At 42.8% G+C, this 20338-nt stretch overlaps 1 protein-coding gene across 1 annotated transcript in view; it reads left to right on the forward strand.

Moving 5' to 3' along the window:
* NIT2 (nitrilase family member 2) overlaps positions 1-19327 on the forward strand; it is a 20226-nt gene extending 899 nt beyond the window's left edge. Inside the window, exons 2-10 of the mRNA XM_034790044.1 lie at positions 4003-4121; positions 6938-7058; positions 7201-7289; positions 9994-10087; positions 11611-11685; positions 13550-13628; positions 14460-14558; positions 17071-17126; positions 19128-19327. Coding sequence (XP_034645935.1) covers positions 4003-4121; positions 6938-7058; positions 7201-7289; positions 9994-10087; positions 11611-11685; positions 13550-13628; positions 14460-14558; positions 17071-17126; positions 19128-19219 — 824 coding nt within the window. The 3' untranslated portion in view covers positions 19220-19327. The remainder of the gene's footprint in view (positions 1-4002; positions 4122-6937; positions 7059-7200; positions 7290-9993; positions 10088-11610; positions 11686-13549; positions 13629-14459; positions 14559-17070; positions 17127-19127) is intronic.
* Positions 19328-20338: the final 1011 nt, after the last annotated feature.

Genomic DNA, 20338 nt, shown 5'->3' on the forward strand with positions numbered 1-20338 from the left:
GCGGCTCTCCCTCTTTCCCCCCCCCCCTCGCCCCCCCCCCCTCCGCCTGCTGCCCCCCATGGGGCTCCTGGCTTCCTGCTTCCCCCATAGCACCTCCCCCCTCCGCCTGCTGTCTCCCAACCTCCTTCCCCGCATGGGGCTCCTGGCCTCCTGCTCCCCCACAGCACCTCCCTCCTATGCCTGCTGCCCCCAACCTTCTTCCCCCCATGGGGTTCCTGCTCCCCCGCCGCCCCCCTCCCCCCCCCCCCAGCCTGCTGCCCCCAACCTCCTTTCCCTCCCTCCCCCCTGCCATGGGGCTCCTGGTTTCCTACTCCAGCAGCTGCCCCCCTCTGTCTCTCAGCCTGCCGTCTATGGTACTTTTTCCTCTTCTCTTCCCTGGTAGACCACAGTCAGCTCTGTGGTGGGAAAGGGAAAGTGGGTCTGTGAGTCTATAGTCTACCTGAGTCTCATTGTGTTCTCTTCCTTTCACACCAAGTTCTTATACTTTACTTTCAGTTGTATGGGATGTTGGATGCTGCCAAAGGCAGGATCCTGAACTAGATTGTCTGATAATCTGATCAGGTGTGTTAGATGTTGATAATTTTAAAAGCCTTCAAACCATTTCACAGACTGTTAAACTAAGGTTTGTGAAATATTAAAGGCACACAGGATTAAGCAGGCTTGTGCAATCTGCACTTAGCAACAGAGCGGTAGAAGGTTATTGGGCTATATATTGGTAGTTCTGAACATGACATGTTTTCAAAGACTTGATCTCAAATTTATTTAGCTTCTGATCTTTCAAAAAGCTCAAGGATGCTTTGTAGTGATGCAAAGATGAAGTAGTGTTGGCTTTTGCCATCAGCTGAGCAGTCTACGTGCCTGGAGACCTGAATCCATCCCTAATGATTTCTTGCAGTGTATTTTCTGTAAATGCCAGGACATACTAAAAGCAGACCTAGAAAATTAATATAATTCTCTGTTCTTCTATTAGTTTTCCATCTAAAGATCTCAGTGTGCTTAAGAACATTAATTTATGTAGTCTCATAACTCTTAGTGATGTGGGTAAGCTTCATTATCCCCATTTCACAAACTGAGAAACTGAAGGCACAGAGAGGTTAACTCAAGTGACTTGCCCAGTGTTTCACAGTTTGGCATTTAAACACCATGCCAGGCTATTCAATTTCTGTACTGTGCACACTCTCTCTTGCGCGCTCTTGCTCTCTCTGTTGTTCTGTCTGAATAATTGAGATTATATTCAGGTATAAAGTCTGTTTTTATTTCAGTGAGCAAATTTTCTAAAATTGTTCTCTGAATGTTCAGAGGAAGGGAGAGGAGTTTAGAACACCACAAATTCTTGCCATTGGTAAACAGACTCTGAGATCGGATGCTTTCATGTCTGTTTAAAATTTCATTGAAGTTTTATTTACTCAGTAAACCAAATATTAAAACAGTCTCCAGTGTGAACTGTGGCATAGTGAGGATTTTATCATTTGCTTGACCTTTAGCACTTATGAGCTGGGCTACTAATGGGTGACTAAAAGTGGAATAAGGTCTTTGACTGAAGGTATGTTACATTACAAGCAGCACAGACACTTTCCGCAATGACAGGGTTTTTCTGTTGCTGTAGTAAATCCACCCCCTCAAGAAGTGGTAGTGAGGTCAATGAAAGAATTCTTCCGTTGACCTAAGGGTGGGTATGTCTATACTAAAAGCGCTTCAGCGGCAGCACTGCCTGAGCTCTGCCACTGTAGCATACAAACTATAGCAACAAAAGAGGTTTTTTCCATCGCTGTAACAAATCCCCTTCTCCAAGAGACAGCAATTAGGTCAGTGGAAGAATTCCTAGCTGCATCTACAGCAGTGGTTTGTTCGACCTAAGATTTAGTTGGAGATTGGTCCTGCTTTGAGCAGGGGGTTGGACTAGATGACCTCCTGAGGTCCCTTCCAACCCTGATATTCTACAATTCTAAGTAAGGCCATGTCTACACTTACAAGCTCACAGCGGTACCGATATAGCTGTGCCGTGGTAAGAGCGCTTATGTAGCCATGTTATGCCGATGAGAGAGAGCTCTTCCATCAACATGACATAACACCAGCTCAACGAGAGTGTCTCCCACCGACATAGCACTGTGCACACAAGCGCTTATGCTGGCAAAACTTATGTCACTCAAGGGGGTGTTTTTCAGCCCTGAGCGACAAAAGTTTTGCTGACATAAGCGCTTGTGTAGACATGGCCTATGTGGCGCAGGGGCCAGAGTGTTTTAGCTAGGTCAACCTAAGTTTTAGGTGTAGACCAGGCCAGTATTTATACCAGGGCTTAGATCAGATTAACTGTGTCTTTCAAGGGTGTGAATTTTTCGCATTTCTGAGCAATGTAGCTAGGGTGACCTAAGTTTTAGGTGTAGACCAGGCCTGACTCTTCTTAGCCCAGTCCTCTCTTCTCTGGGACCAGTTTTTGCTCTCTCTCACCTTTGTGAAGTGAGGTTTATCATTGCTCATTCCTGACCCTGTACTTATCTCCCACTATGGAGGGGGTTGGGGCCATTCTTCCACTATGGAGGGGGTATTTTTCTTCTCCTGGTTCTGGTCTGTTTCCTTGCAATGTTTGTGGGCATTTTTATTATCGGTAGGCTGGACAAATGTTTTTCTGAAGCCTGGGTTGTTCTGACACTCAAGCTAATGGTGGAAGGCGTTCTAAAGGAAGCTAATGAACTCCTCATAACACGTGATTAAGGAGTGGCTTTGCGGAGTGTCTGCTGGGCTAGAAAAAAGCACAGTAAATAAAGTCCATATAATTCAGAGGACTCTGCCAAGGTATCATCTAGTAGAAGTTCAAACAAGCACAGTTCTGCTTGCCCACTACACAAACTAACATTGCTGTGTAACTCCTGGGTCAATCTTCTGTCCTGATAGGGGTATAACTGAATTGTAAATGCGTTATCTTTACTGTTAGATATGTTTTTGCATTAATTTTGCCAGGGATGAAAGGAGGAAAGAGCCATTAATTTTGTGTAAGAGTTTGTGTTTAGCCCAAAATAATGGTTCACTATCACTGTCCTGCGGTATGCAATGCCAGTTTAGCTGATGTGTTCCCAAAAGGTAATTCTTAAGCAGAGAAGGTAGGAGGTAGGTTGAGGGGGAAGAAGCATACTCAGAAGAGACCAATGGATGTGAAATGGATAGAAAAGACAAGAAAAACACCATTAGGATTGGTATCTGACCACTGTTAAACTGAAATAGACAAGGCAAGTGAGGTAATATCTTTTATTGGACCAACTTCTATTGGTGAGAGAGACAAGCTTTCAGACTCCACTGAGCTTTTCTTCAGGTTTGGGAAAGGTACTCAGTGTGTCAGAGCTAAATACAAGGTGGGAACAGATTGTTACGCATAAGAAGCTAACACATGTTGCAAGAAACAATTGCCCACTTCATTTTGAATGATTTATTGCGATATGTGTAACTTTCCTGTACCTGAAGAAGAGTTCTGTGGAGTTGAAAGATTGTCTCTTTCACCAGCAGAAGTTGGTCCAATAAAAGATATTTCCTCACCCACCTTGTCTCTCTCATCCTGGGACTGAAACAGCTATAGCAATGCCGCAAACACTATTAAACTCATTTTTGGACTCATGCACTTAAAATCTCCCCATTCCTTATACAGGATTTTGCTTGAGAACTTGGACAGAGAGTGGTCCAGTGTTTAGTGGGTTCTTTCCTACAGGTCTGTCCACTTTGAATTAGCATTTGAGTTTATGGTTGTTAAACTGACAGAAGTCTTGGTGCTGTGCAGCTCCTACCTATTGGAAGAGCTGGCTATCACTCACATGAATGTACTCCTCTTGGTACAGTAGTTCTCCAGAGGCCGCTGCAAGATCCTCCCCACACTTATTTGGAAGTGGTCTGTATAGTAATTATGTACATCAGGATAGGTGCAAATTTTATTATTCAACTCCTTTTAAAAAGCTCTAATTTAGAAGTGTTTTAGCAAAGCTGCATTGACTAATTATTTGTCTTCTCTGTCTTTAGACTTCCGTCTAGCACTAATCCAACTTCATGTATCTGCTGTCAAATCAGATAATCTGAACAAAGCTTGTGGATTGATAAGAAAAGCAACAGCACAAGGAGCAAAAGTTGTGGCTCTGCCTGTGAGTATTGACCAAATCTCCTCAAAAACTACTATGCCCCCACCCACAGAAACCCGTTTTCTTGGGCCAACCCTGCACCCAGCTACGTTGTTATGGGGTGTGAAAAATCCACCCCCTTGAGCGACGTAGTTAAGGTAACCTAATCCCCAGTGTAGACAGAAGAATTCTCCCATCGTTGTAGCTACAGCCTCTCGGGGAGATGGATTAACTTCAGCAATAGGAGAACCCCTCCTGTCACTGTAGTGTCTACACTTAAGCACTATAGTGGTGCAGCTGCAGCGGTTTAAGTGTAAACATAGCCTTGTATTGGTCAAGTACTAATTTCTTTCTCATTCCAGGTATGCTAAGGTTCTCTGACGTAATAGAGTTAAATAATAATGAGCCTTGTTAGGTGTTAATGTCACATGTAAGAAACTTAAGCGTACAACGAGAGTTGGCTGGAACTAGCAGGTCTTCTTTACATGGGGCCAGATTCTGATCTCTGTTAAACTGATTTAAATCCAGAGTAACTCCATTAACTTAAATCAATTTACTATGGATGGATAATGGTGTAGTCAAGATGAGAACCTGGACCTTTTTGTTCTTTTTCTTTTCTGTTTTTCTTTTTGTCACTCTGCTACTTCTGCTGGTGCAGCAGCAGAGAGGTAAGGTGATTCTCCAACAGAAGAATATTTCTACACAGGTGGGAGAACATGGGATTCCCATGATTCTGTCTCACATTCCCTTTTGCTCCTCTCTCCAAATGCACGCTCAGAATGAAGAAGTAAAACCAAATGGATTCAGATCTTTCCTGTGGCTCCTTAATTGCAGAATTTCCTGGCCCTAACATTCGTACAAAAAATGCCTTTTAAAACATGAGAGCTGTGTCTTTGCTCCCAGGAAGAATATACAGTTGAAAATAGGTTTTGAGATTTGCATCCAGCTAGTGAAATGTGTTCTGATCCAGATATTTCACCTTCCTGTGCTTGAACTCTTTTTTTTTTTTTCTTTCTTATTGATCCAATGGCTCCTGATCTTTCTAATTTGTATCCTCTTACCCGTTCTTTTGCCTTCTTTTGTTCTTCACTTAAGGCCATGTCTATGTGTACAGCTGCGCCGCTGAAGCACGTCTGGTGAAGACGCTTGGTGCCGATGGGGGAGAGCTCTCCCGTCGGCATAAAAAACCCCATCTCTTTGAGCGGCAGAAGCTATGTCAGTAGGAGAAGCTCTCCCATTGACATAGCCCTGTTCACACGAGCATTGATGTCAGTGTAACGTATATTGCTCGGGGCGTGATTTATTCACAGCTCTGATCGACATAACTTATGCCGACATGGGCTGTAGTATGGATAGCCTAAGTGACTGCACTTGCAGAGATGACTTTTCTAATGCATCTGTGAGCTTTTTTCTCTTACAAGGCCTATTGGTTAATCCTCTGCTGTGCAATGCATGACTCAACAGTACAAAGTTCTTGGCAGAGTGGACTCTAAATCTAACTTTTTAATTATTGGGAGAGTAAGTGTTACAGGCAAATTTCCCTGCTCAGTTGTGCCAATGCAGCTCTCACATAACAAATATGACCTTTGATTTTGCTGTATTTGGCCTCCTACACTGAGGTTACCAATTGTTTGCTAGTTTTGCATGTGTGCAAATGCCAAGAACACCGGATGAATTTCTTTAAAATGAATGTGTAAGAGAGAGTAGCTCTCTGTGGGCTTGTCTTTCTGTACAGCACTGTAGCAGTGTAGCTACATTGGTGCAGCTGCACTGCTATAGCACTGTACGTGAAGATGCTACTTTGTTGACGGGAGAGCATCTTCCATCGACGTAGTTAATCCACCTCCTCAAAAGGCAGTAGCTGTGTCGATGGAAGAAGCTCTCCTGTCCACGTACCGCTGTCTATATGCGGGGGTTAGGTCAGTATAACTATGTCGCTCAAGGGTGTGGATTTTTCACACTCCTGAACGACATAGTTATACCAATATAGATCTGTAGTGTAGATCTGGCCTTAATTGCTCATCAGTTGTCTGACAAGCTCAAAGCATTGTACAAATGTAATTGAATTAAGCCTCACAGTACCACTGGGAAGTAGGCAAGATGTATTATTCCCCCCCCCCCTTTTTTTTTTCTTCACAGGTGGGGAAACTGGTACACAGAGAACTGAAGGGACTGTCTCAGGTTCACATAGTAATTCTGTGCAGAGGTGGGCAGGGAACTGATGGCTGACTCCCAGTCTTGTGCTTACACAGCAAGACCACTTTCATCAGTCCTACACCCCTTCTAGTGGACTTTAGTGCTGTATTGGGCAAATAGTATTTAACAGATTGCTTTGGAAGGCCTAGAGGAAGGAAAAACACCTTAGAAAATAACTTGTGTTTGAAAATAACTCTTTAGAACATGGGCTATGCACAGCCACAAATTCTGCAGTACTGATGGGCTCTTCAACCATAACTTTTCAAACCAGCCATTGGGGGGACCAGATAGCTCAGCGTAACAGTAACAGGAGATGGATATTTCAACTCAAGGATGCTGATTCAGATTGTTACCAGATTGGTAAATAAGCAAAAATTGTTACCATCTGTTTGACCTTTGTTAAATGAGCTGCTGCTATCTCTTCAGTTTCCAGTGCAAAATTGTTCACATTAAACGATTATCAGAGTTGGTGCCAATTGTTAGTCTTCCTCTGGCCTGTCTATTAGCTTATGAGTAATCTCATAGGTTCTCAGATATTATGTTGATGAGGGCCATTTAAGTACCTAGATAGAGAGGTTTCAAAGGCCACACCTTCCAGGGGTGCTTTCAGATTTTAATTTTGTTTCTTTGTTTTCCACTTCTAGGAATGCTTTAACTCTCCCTATGGTACTAAATATTTTGCTGAATATGCAGAGAAAATCCCTGGAGAATCCACACAGAAGCTCTCAGAAGTTGCAAAGGAGTGTGGCATCTACCTCATTGGAGGTAGCTTTTTTGTTAGTGTTTGTCTTCTGAGTTTAAATTCAGGTCTTAGTTTGGGAGCAGCACAAGCATTGTTTCCTTATTTGTGTAGCTGGATCGTCACTATATGTAACTGTTGGAAATCTGTCTTCTCTTCCTAATAAAGGATCCATTCCAGAGGAGGATGCTGGGAAGTTGTATAACACATGTACTGTTTTTGGACCGGATGGTGCTATGTTGGCTAAGCACAGAAAGGTGAGAAAAGATAGAGGCATTTTGTTATCAGTGGGTTTCTCTTGATGTGACTGTGACTGATATTTGGCTGTGTTGTGCAGAAGTGATAGCTGCTTTCTTTTTAAGTCTACATCTAGGTTTCTAATAGGAACCCACCATCCACAGATTTCAAAATTGAATATGAGGAACAAAAGAGGTGGTAGTTATGAGAATATGTTGTACTATAGTTTCCGGCTCATATATAATGTAGGATCTGAGGATCTAAAAGAACTTTAAAGGGGGGATGGGTAATAAGTTTGTTTTACAGATGAGGTAGGTGAGGGGCAGAAAGGTTAATTAGCTTGCCCAGTGTGCCATGGCAAATCAGTGTTAGAACTGGGGTTCACGCTGATGTCAATGGCAAAATTTCCATTGATTTCAGTTGGGTCAGGATTTTACCGTATGTCTCCTGCCTCTCATTCCATTGCTCTATCTACAAACCCATGCTGTCACTATTTTTGCTGTTACTATAACTATTTGTTGTAAATACATTTTTGGATTAATTTAGCTTTTTTGTGTTCATAGAAGTTTGGATTTTTATGTTCTTCTTCACTATTTGGTGAACAATTACGAAGAGTTTGTCAACAAATTTAATCTGCTGGGTTGTTCACAAGCTGTTTGCTTCCGCTCTCTGCTGTCTGTGGTGAGCGATGGGTCACCCAAGTCATACTTGTGTATTGTCTGCTCCCTGATTGGATGGTAGAAACTTTCTATACAGGACAATAGCAAATAATAGATCCCCTTGCTTGCACACAGACACCTCAGCTCCCATGAGAATACACGTGTTTGTCTGAAAAGCACCCGTTGACCAAACACTTGTGTGAAGAATATCATTTTCTTATGAATAGTGAACAAGAGGCGCGCAAACATTATCACACTGAACAGTAAGGCTCTATTCAGCTAGGTCTAGTATTCAACCGCTCACCTATTTTGTAACCCAATACAACATGACTGCTGCACTTGGGCTACCTTGTTAGATGATGTCACTTTAAAGTTATTTTCTTATCTTCATTATTTTTTTTGCAGGTGTTGGGAATGTTTGTACAGTTGGATTTGTACTGGACCATTATTTTTTAATTATTTAATACTTGTGTAGCATGAGGCCCACCTCAAGGTTGGACCACCCCCACTTTTGCTAGGTAGAGGCAGAGCCGGTTTAAGCTTTTTGGGGCAAAATTGCCAGTTCTGCAATCACTTGTGCATGTGACTAGTCAGAATGAGTTTGGTGGAACTTCTTGACTGTGGAAAGTCACTTGCCTGGGTAAGTTTTGCAGGATTGGGGTTAAGACCATGTTATCAGAAAGATAATTATCCTTCTCTTTGAACTAAGCTCTCAGATTTTACTTACAACTTCAATGTCAGGGTAATTTAAATGTCTTTTAATATGTACATATTCCTTTGGAAGGTAGCTCATCTAATCTAGTCTAGTATAAATGAGTGAAGACAGAAACTAGTAAGGATAGTTAAATAGAGGAACAGGTTGCCTAGGGAGGTTATGGAATCCCCATCTTTGAAGATTTTTAGGAATAAGTTAGACATATACTTGTCCCATCCCCCTTTGAATGAGGTCACCAGGACTGGCTTAGACTTGCTGGGATCCGGGGCTGAAGCCCGAGCCCCACTGCCTAGGGCCAAAGCCTGAGGGTCCCCCCTCCTGGGGTCGTGTAGTAATTTTTGTTGTGAGAAGGGGGTCGTGGTGCAATGAAGTTTGAGAACCCCTGGCCTAGGTATAATTAATCCTGCTTCAGCATGGAAGGATGGACTAGATGGCCTGTTGATGTCCCTTCTAGCCCTCCATTTCTATGATGAACAGAGTATATAAAATCCTACTGCTATTTCTGAATGACTCTTTTCATGAACAAGTTAGAGAGCCCCGATAGGAGTTCTTTTTTATTCGTTATGTCTTTAGCTAGTTTTACATAGTTTCTATTACTGCATCACACCAGAGACTTTTCATTTTATCTAGTAAGCAGTATAAAAAATGGGCATATGGATTAACTGGTGCACATTATTTAAAAGGCACAACTATTTTTTCAAATAGTTTAGGAAACTTATACACAAATCCAGGACAGGCTTTTGAGTTAAAAAATCTTGCCACAGTCCCAAAATATTAATTACATCTAAAAGAATATTTGATTGTGATTCTGATAAGGCCCTGGTCTAGGATAATAAAATAGGTCAGAGCAGTGGTTCTCAACCAGGGATACATGTACCCCTGGAGGTTTGCAGAGGTCTTCCAGGGGATACTTCAACTCCTCTAGATATTTGCTTTGTTTTACAACAGGCTACATAAAAAGCACTAACAAAGTTGGTTCCAACTAAACTTTCATACAATGACTTGTTTATACTGCTCTATATACTATATGCTGAAATGTAAGTACAATATTTATATTCCAATTGATGTATTTTATAATTATATGGTAAACATGAGAAAATAAGCAATTTTTCAGTAATAGAGTGCTATGACGCTTTTGTAAGCAAGTAGATTTTAAGGGAGGTGAAGCTTGGGGGTACACAAGAGAAATCAGAATCCTGAAAGCGGTACAGTAGTCTGGAAAGTTTGAGAGCCACTGGGCTAGAGGATCCATAAGTTTAATATAGGCTCATACACAGTAGGGAGAAATCCTTGTTAATATCATTGTGCTGAATAATTTGTAAGGAGTGTCTTGGGTTATTTTTGAAACAGATTCATTTATTTGACATTAACGTTCCTGGGAAAATCCGGTTCCAGGAGTCAGAAACTCTGAGCCCAGGGGACAGTTTCTCCATGTTTGATACTCGTGAGTATAAGAGAATCAGTTATCTTTCTAATGGGCCCTAATAAAATGACAGCAACCACCATCTTGATATTGTTTTTTCCACCATAGTAGTAGTATTTATGTCAAAGCGTGCTACGGCATTTGACAAACAGAGGAAGTTAGAGAGTGCATTTTTCAAAAGCACCAAAGTCCTGTTATCAAGTGAAGGAGCCTATCTCATTGGGAGTCAATGGCTCCTAAATCTCCCAGACACTTCTTGAAAAGTTTACCCATAGTCAAATCTATGATTTAAAAAGACAAAGACAGAGCGTGGTGGAAAGAGATGCAACATCCAAACAAAATGATCTGGGCAGCGATAGACATGTATCATGTTGGTTCCATTCATTAAAGATGATGATTGTAAGTTTGTATAACTAGAAGTCTTATACTTTAGTCGAACAAAAGGGTGAATTCTATTTTTCTAGGGCCTGGTTTGGAGTGTTGCACATCCCATGATCTGTATTTGTAAATAGCAGTGGTATCTCACAGGAGTGAGGTTGGTTTTGTGGAGCCCTGGCTTTGCTCTTGTGGTTTGGAGTTCTGGTTCCATAATTCCCAGCTGCCTGTTCACAGATGGTGCCTAGGCTGCTGTAAGATTTCCTCTCCAACTAGAATGGAAAGAATGGGAAAAGCAATTACTGAAGCAGCTTTTTTGTGCGGGTTCAGTATTCCCATAGCACATACTGGCAGTTCACAAAATTCGTTTGAACAATGGACTCATTTTATTTAGGTCATTTATATGAGGCTCATTACACCCAAAAGTTGGCTTGGAAAAGGATAAACAAAGTGCTGAACTAGACCTGGCAAATTATATCCTATGAGGATGGCATGGTAGTGGAGATTTCAAATTTTCGGCTAACATAGCAGAATGTCCCATGTGATTTGTTTTATATCCACTCCCAAGATGACTTGCTCCCTTAAGTGATGCTTGCACTTTCTATAATCCCCACCAAAATTACCGTGTCCCATTAACTGAGCTCTCTCCAAATTATCTAATATCCCTTGGGCTGTGGTCATCTCCTTCTTGCAACAAGATGGTTGTGTATGGGAGAAATCTCTTAGCAAAAACTGTGTTGTTATCTCAGTGCATGTAGTTTGTGTTTTTTCTTTCCCATCTGTGTGCTTCATTGAGAAATTGATCAGTAATTTTTGAGAAGATACCTATAAAACCAAACAAAGAATAACATGACAAGGGGATATAGCTGCTTGATAAGGCAGTTGTGACAGGGACCTCTTTCTACTCCATAAAATAACTAACAATATCCACATTTTAAAAAAAGAAAATTCTCAGACTGGTGCACTTTCCTGGGTAACACTAGCTGAAATTCACTGCAGGTACAGTGGTTGCAGAGAAGAAAGCACATGTCTAAAATCAGTGTTTGTTTCTTGTGGTGGAAAGTACTGTACAAGAGCTTTCACGATTGGTGGCTGGAGACCTGAGATTCCCTTCCCGCATTCAGCATGACAGTGACTTCTGCTTTGTGTCTCTTCTGTTTTGGGAACAGCATACTGTAAAGTGGGACTGGGGATCTGCTATGACATCCGATTTGCTGAGCTTGCTCAAATCTACACACAGAAAGGTGAGGATGTGTTGCTAAGTAAACTTGTCCAGACTTTGTACAACGGGGACTTACCATTACTTGAGAGGTGACCCATCCATACAGAACTGCTTCAGAAAAAGTGCTGCTTGCTTTTCAATCCACAGCTGCATACATGTGGTCAGACCCCATGATTATCCACAAACTGCATAGATCGCGTCAGGAATAGAGCTCATGAGCTTCTGGTCCAAAAATACAGCTATCTGCTTGACTAGTCAAAGGAGCAGTGCCTCTCATTGAGACAGTAGGGAGGTGCTGGTCCTACATGACTAGATCAGAATATCAAAGACTGATGCATGCACCCTTTCCTGTGAGCCAGTGCACGAAAGTATTCCCTGTGGTTTACTTGGTATAAGTGCGTATACATACCCTTTGTGGAGGTTCTGCATATTCTAACTAGTTATGGATACTGATGTCTTTAAGTAAATACATTCAAAGGAACTTCCTCCCCTCCCCTTCCTCTCCCCCCGGCCCTTAATCCCAGCCACGCAGTTTTTTCCCCCGGCTGTGTGCCAGGATTGATTCCCAGGCACTCAGCTACTGGGGAGGATGGAATGTTCCTGTCTTAGGGGAAGCAGGGCGAAGCAGGACTCTTAGGCCTTGGCTACACTTACCAGCTAGTTCGACGGCTGGAAATCGAAGTTCTGGGTTCGACTTATCGCGTCTAGTCTGGACGCGATAAGTCGAACCCGGAAGTGCTTGCCGTCGACTGCGGTACTCCAGCTCGGCGAGAGGAGTACCGCGGAGTCGACGGGGGAGCCTGCCTGCCGCGTGTGGACCAAGGTAAGTTCGAACTAAGGTACTTCGACTTCAGCTACGTTATTCACGTAGCTGAAGTTGCGTACCTTAGTTCGAATTGGGGGGGGTAGTGTAGACCAAGCCTTAGGGGGAATTGGTCCTGCTTTACCTCCCCACATGCTGCAAACCACCCTCCAAAAGCCAGAGTGGGGAAAGGGGAGTGAAAGGACTGCATGACTCAGGACATAAAAGGGATGATGCAGATCTTACTAGCCTCTCTTCCCTTTCTTGCATGCTTTGATGAGCAGTGAAATAGTTAATAACGTTGCCATTTTAAAATGTCAGTATTGGTTTTCAGAATCATCGACCTGTTGAGATAAATCAGGTAGTTCATGTCTCCCGGCTGTCGCTTTAGGCTGTCTGCAGAGTCCAAGCATCTGATAATATTTGCTGCACAATGTGAAGGTTTTCTTCACAACCATAAGGGGAAGAGACTTGCTCCTCTTTAAGAGAGAGCTTAGATTCTGGAGCACAAGATGGCAGCTGTGACAGAAAGATACCAGTTCACTGAGTCACAGTGAACTGGACCAATTCCTCCCTGGCCTGTCTTTTGAAAGGGGTTTGGAGGAAACAGGTTACATGAAGAGGTGACTATAAAGAGGAATAGTCCTGGATCTTGAAGTTGCCAGGAAGTGGAGGCACTGAGTTAGTTGAGAGGGCCCTATACAGGAAATCTGAAGATGACTATATTCTATCCATGGAGGAAGGCACATCTGTTATAATGTCTGGGGAGTGCTCCCAGAGGATGATAGACAGCAAGTCTGCTGCCTGGCAGCTATGAAAAGCCAATACCCCCTACAATTCCCCACCCTCACATGGCTTGTCCTGTCCTTAATTAGACTCATGCAACTTACAAACTTTAGACAATGTAGAAGTTAAAGGCCAGTGACCTACAAAGCCACCACGCTCTTTGACACAACTTACCTGATTGACTGTGTGTATTTCAGTAGTGCAGGGATACTGCAGCTCTGAACTGCGATAACCATGCTTCCCCCATGACAACTTCTTTTGTTATCTTATAATACCGAGGCATTCTTTTTTAACCAAGGTTGCCAGCTGCTAGTGTATCCAGGGGCTTTTAATATGACAACTGGACCAGCCCACTGGGAACTACTGCAAAGAGGACGGTAAGAACTAAGTAACAGCCTTTCCCTCCTCCTGAAAGGGATTTTAGCTTGTTGAACTGACTCAGAATTTTGTTTTTAAACTGGACTTTGGTATCAGGATAGAAAGAATCATGTAACTCCCTTATATCTTATAGGCCATACACAGCACCAAATAATTCCCACCATCAATAGGAAAACTCTAATACTTCAGTCGTGATATAAACACCTTTGTGCCAATCTCTCAGATACCAAGCTCTGAGAAAGCACTTTTCATCTGTACACCTCCGAGTGCTTTACACGGAGAAGTAACACAGATGGGGAAGCTTGAGGCACTGAGAGGGAGAAGGCGGTTCATTCTCAGAGTTGCTCACTGTGATTTTTCCCAAGATCATGCTGAGTCAGTGAAAGTCAAGAATAGAACCTGTATCTCCTGAATCCCAGCACTGCTTAGTCACTTAGTTGGCATGTTGGCTCCTCTGTTACTGTCTAGATCCTGAAATGTAGGCAGTGGTTGGGATTCAGACTGAGTGTGATTCAACCAGCCATCCCTATTGAGCAAAGGACTTAAATTGGCATTAATGGGAGCTTAAATGCTGTGGACCATTAAATCTGGTCCACTTGGCATATAGAAATTCCTCCTTTCCTGAGTCTCTGGATTTTTGCCTTGCTGACCTTCACATTATTTATGGTTTTGGCTATTTTGAATCTCCTAAAATGCAGCAAGATGGAAAATCCAGATCACCTCTTTGGCATAATTTTTCATTCCCTTCTGTTTATTGTTTTTCTCAAATATAATCTGCAGTGTACAAAAATGTGGACAGTAATTTTTTTCTTGTCCTTCTTTGAATGCAGAGCGGTTGATAACCAAGTCTACGTGGCTACTGCATCTCCTGCTAGGGATGAGAAAGCGTCTTACGTTGCCTGGGGACACAGCACTGTAGTAAACCCATGGTAAATGGAGAAGAATAACTGAATTTTTCTGCTAACCAAACTTTAAGGGACACTGTCACACTTCTGTCTGAAAATGTTTCTACCTACTCTTAAAAGTATCACCTAAGATTCCTTTAGCTGAAAATGAGACACAGTTCTCTACTCTATTTTTACAATTAACTTTATGCATCTGACAGCACCTTGTGTATAGCCACTTTGCTCTTTGTGTGGGTTTTTTACATAGCAAAAAGGAACAGAGAACTTTAGATAAAATGTGATTGTAAAAACACAGAAATTGTCTGAATAATTCAGAGGTAGGTGTAGCAACTGGGATTACTTCACCACTTAAAAAAAAATAGGGTGGATTTCAAGTTGTTTTAGTGCCCAGCTAAGGAAATCTCCTTTCATTAGCTTAGTTCCTTAAGCTAATACCCAGCAGAATTGTAAAATAGCCATTAAAGGGGGATAGTAAGAATATTTAACTTCCTGTGGGCTTGTGCATCCCCTTTCTAACAAAGGGAAAATGTAACTTGGCTGTCAGTGAAAGTGCAACAAAAAGACTAAAAAAATAAAATTACTGCTTGGTAGAAATATTTTAAAGCTTAAGGGAAGCAAACCTTTTACTGCAGTGAGATCATGGCTGCTTGGACCAGACAAACTGGGTTTGGGTGGATGATCAATATCCAAATAACAAATAAGTTTTCCTCTGAATGTAACTGGAGCTGCAGTTAGCACTCTGAAAGCTTTTTCCTGGATTAAAAACTAATCCCAGTGTATTGAACTCTGCATCATCAACTCTCTAACTAGCCTGATATTTTTAATTTTGTTTAAAGATCAGAGATAAAGATCCAGTTAAAAAACAATTGCGTATATACCATAGTCTTGGGAAGGATAAAACAATATATTCAAGTTGAGTATCTCATCACATTCCACAAGATATCTACTCATTTACGTGACACTTATCAGAATTATCTGTATAAGAGAGAGTATTAAAAACCAAACCACCGTTCAGAAAAGTCAGTGTGTTATGTGGTTAATTCCAAAGCTGAATCACCTTGGAAGTTGTCTGCTAGAAACTCCTTAACTAGAACTTTACAAGGCTTTGGCATCTTAATCGAAGAATAAAAGGAACTTGATCTTTGAGACAGAATTAGCGGAGCATAGACCAGATAGGTCAGAGTGTATTCCATAAGCAGCAGTAATTTTCATCCATGAGCCTGAGTAGCTTTGGATAAATCAGGAAAAATATGTAACCAAGAACCTTTCTAGGCAATAATTATCTTTTTTCTTCCAAATAATTAACTCCATTCATGTTACTCATCAGCTAGAAAACTGCATTCTAAGTTCTCGTGTAAAGCTCAAACCTGTTTATCATATTGTTGGTGCCTTAGCCCTTTCACTTAGCAAATAGTAATGCCATTGCAGCGAACAGCAGAGATGGCGAAAAAGAAGTGTGTAGGCTCAATAAGGTTTGTTTGTTAATCCTGACTTTAAAATAGACCCCTCTATGCCTGCCTGGTTCCTTGCAATAACACATGAGTTGAATCTGAGATGGGAAGGACTTACTAGCTAGTCAACCCCCAGCATGTGCAGTATCCTGGAGAATATCTGATGCTAAACTGATCCTACAGATAAACTTTGCCTGTGCAGCAAAGACAATTTTTCCCTATATAAAGTACTTTTAGATTTATAGATTCAATGCTGGTTTGTCTACAGAGGATCACTTCTTAACGAGCTATGTACAGCCTTATATCTACTAGAGAACTTAAACCTTTGAAATGTGAACTCTTTTTTACTTCAAGTTGAAGTGGTACAATGCATTCATGCTAGCCGTCCTGGTTTGGTGCAGTACTCGCATGCATCCATCCACTTCTCTGTTGCTATAGTATGTTCTTCTAAGTACCTGTCCTGCAGCTCCTTAAAGTGGTGGATTGTGGGAGATTGCTTAGGATATTGTGCCATGTCCAGGAGGCTTCTGGGAGAGGGAGATCAAAAACCTGTTGTCTGCTCTGTCACTGTAATGGTGCAGAATGACACAGTGAGGAATGCAGGAGTGCCGAGACCTACTCAGGGCAAGTGTTAATCATCAAAGTGCTGATACAATTATGGAGGGGAATCTAGTGAGGTATAATCTTCATAAAGCAGTGCCATTCCAGAATGACTTCCAATGTGTGTATTATGCTTGCTGATTTTTAAAAACATCTTCTGATTCAGTTTCTCAATCTTATTATTTAGATTCATTTTACACGTTTCTTAGTTAAAACCAAGTGCCCGTGGTGTGCTAGAATCTGAAAGTGCTGTACCGTATGGGAAACGTTCTACTTTTCAGGCTCCCTCAGTCCCAAGAGAGCTCGTGGGTGTGACCATGACCTTGTCGCTTAGATTAACTCTTAGATTGTATACTAGCGGGGGCAGGGACCATCTTTTTGTTTTGTGTTTGTACAACACCCAGCACAATGGGGTCTGGGTCCCCAGCGGGCTCCTAGGTGACCCTGCAGTACAAATACTAAATAAATATTGTTTCATTTTGCAGGGGGGAAGTCATAGCCAAAGCTGGCACCGAGGAAACCATTATCTACACAGATATAGGTAAGCCAGTCCCCACCAAAAAAAGAGGAAAAGAGAAATTGGAGTCCATGAGGCTAAACCACAGGTCCCCAAACTATGGGGTGTGCCCCCCTAGGGGGCACTGAAGGGGCCTGGGCCAGCCACCATGGGGGGCAGGGAGGGAGTGCCACCCTGCTCAGCTCCTGGCCCCGGCTGCTGACCCTGCACCCAGGATCCCAACCTCAGCCCCCTTACTCCTGTCTGCATCCCCCCTCTCAGAGCAGTGGCCCCATAGAATGCAGGGTGGGTGTGTGGACATGGGGTAAAAAGTTTGGGGACCACTGGACTAAGCAGACCAAAACCCTCTGTAAGCTGGGCATCCTTGGGCTCATCTGACCATGTGCACTTAGCTGTGGTATGTTCAAGTTTTATTTTCCTGTTTTTAAAGACATTCTAGTGAAAGGTGAGAGCCTCATGGCCAACCCTCAGCTTCAGAAACTGAAGGCTTCTAGTCATTCACAGAAACCAGTATAACACGTGTAGCAGCAATGCCAGACCCTGCAGATCTGCCACACCGACCTGAAAGCCTCTCCTCTAGGGGCATAGGGAGTTCAGTCTCCATGAGCCATTCAGTCCTTAGCCTCTCTGCCGAGACCACCACCTATGGTGCCTAGCCTTCTCTGTGCCTGCCGGGGGGACAGCTCTGCAACTCAATAGGCAATACAAGCACTTCCCATTAGGCCTAATTAGGCCCTGCTATCTCTCTACAAGTTGGGGATAGGCACCCTCAGGCCCTCTGACTGTCTCCCTGGAGTGTCCAGCCCTATTCCACTGGACACTCGCAGTATTCAGCTTCGCTACTTCCTAAGAAGCAGTGTACCCCAACTTATCAGTTACGCCTCCACTCACCGCTCTGCTTAACATGCAGCACTTGTGTTTATAGTGAAAACAAGTAAAAGTTATTTAACGAAATATAATCTGGAGCACTGCGATTCAAATGGCAGCAAGTTAGAAGTATTGGAAACAAATGGCTGCTGAGAAAATCCTAACACAGATTCTAGAACCTAGACTTACTTAACTGGAGACTTTCCTGTCTTCGAGAGAGCAAAGTCCTTCCAGCATTTTACAGACTGGGTTGGTTGTGATCTTCCAGTCGTGATACAAATCACACTGTCCGTCTGCCGCCTCGGTGAAGGATCCAGCATGTCTGTCTGCACCCCAGACATATCAGAACAATCCATTGCCCTTACTGGTAAACTGGATCTCCCTCCTTCCCCCTTCCCCCCCCTCCCAACCTATTTTGTAAATTTCTCCCTTGAAGATTTCACAGTCTCTTGATTAGCATTTGGCTCAGTATGCAAACAGGCATCCAGTGAGACATATGTTGCTCAATACATACTTGACCAGCATGAGGAACAAGCATCCATTACCCCCTGCTTGAAAGGAACCTGTCCTAGATATGTCACCACCTGGTTACCTGCCTTCCGAATGTAATTTTTAATAGAGACACAACTCCTTAAGTATTAGCTGTCCATGCCTTTTGCAATGATTATGATGGCTACTGGCTGTGAGTGGAAACCTCACGGGCCATTTTGTAGTGAATTATGCTGCATATATCTGACCCCGGGGACCTCTGTGAAAAACTCTGCATCCTGTGCCGTCTGTCAGTTGGCAGCAAGAGATTTTTGGGTCACAGCGTCACTTGTGGCGATAGTTTTTTATGATCTAGCCATTGATCAGCCACAGAAATGCATAGGCCCAGATTGGTCAAACCCATTCAGACAAGTTCCTCTTCACGTGACTTGTATAAGTCAGATCACATACATATCTCCTGCCCTGCATAAGCATCAGGCTCTGTCTTCATGCACGCAAGTCAGGTACACACAAATCCATGCAGGTTTGAAAATCTCACTAATCCTTTTTCAGTTCCTCCAGCTCACTACAGTCTCTCTCGTGGACCTTTGCATACAAAGTGGTGCACATGCTTTTTTCCAAGCATCAGCTGGAGTTTGTCTAAACTATTTAACTTTTCACTTTTTACAGACCTGAAGAAGCTTGCAGACATCCGCCAGCAAATCTCCATTCATACTCAAAAGCGCTCAGATCTTTACAGCGTAGAGGCAAAGAGAGAGTGAGGCTTCATGCATACAGCTCCATGCTCTTCAAAACTCAGATCAAGAGCCGCTCTTTTGACATTTGCTTGTGTCATCAGACAGAACAAGACAGTAAAATAATCATTTCCACAAGCATTTCCATAATCCAATACCATACGGTTAAGCAAAAAAAGCCCATGCTGGTATAATTCTGAAATGAACCCTAAGTGAAGCTGAATAGAGGTGGCTTGTGAGCTGGCTTTTATCTCCTTTCATACTTTAGCTATTTCATGGCACTTTACAAAGCCATGAGTTAACTGCTGGGGCAGAGTTTTGCCTGCAACTTTTGAACCCTGAACCTTGCCTAGCTGAGGAGGAATGCTGGCCAGGACCCTGCACTTTCTGAAAAGTGCCATGAGACTTTTAGTTTCTACCCAAACAATTATTGAAGGTTTAGTATCTCGACTGTATTGGATAGAGTGAGTCCTGGGTGAGGCTTGAACCCACTGCTGTGTGGTCCAGAGGTACGGCTAACACCACCCCACTGACATATCCCGAAGTTATATTTTCTGTACGCAATGATGTAAAATCGAAGGTGTTTCTACTGTGCCTGTCATATCTAGGCATCAAATTAATGATGACTTTTCTTCTCCTTCCTTTCTGCCCTGTGCCTCCCAGCCCAGGCATAGAGGATGCATTCCTACTCCCATTTGCTGCTCCTTGCAGTTCTCTAGCACTTGCCTCTGACTTCCTGCCTCAGGTTCCCTCTGGAGCCTATTGCTGTCAGCCCTTAACTGGCTGCAGTGAAGGGGGAGCTGGGCAAAGGCTGCCATTTTATGCAGGATCCTTGCAACTGTGTTCAGCATCAGTATCTACCAAGTTAATTTTTACACTGTTCTTTATATTAAACACACTATTATTCTTAGTCTGGTGCTTGTGTTCAATGCAACAAGAGGAGCTGGTGTGGATTCTTCTGTAAGCTAGGGGTGGTGGTACAGCATCCTTTTGACAGGCTATAAGAAAATCCAGTTAAACAAGACTGATATGAGATGGCTCCTGGAATATTTTATCACCTTGCAATGTACAAATAAAGCACCAATCACTGGCCCTAATAGAGGGTGTGATCCTGCTTCCCCTCTGAGTGTGAAATTCCCTCTCTCT

This window comes from Trachemys scripta, chromosome 1 (assembly GCF_013100865.1).
Source record: "Trachemys scripta elegans isolate TJP31775 chromosome 1, CAS_Tse_1.0, whole genome shotgun sequence".
Classification (NCBI taxonomy): domain Eukaryota; kingdom Metazoa; phylum Chordata; order Testudines; family Emydidae; genus Trachemys; species Trachemys scripta.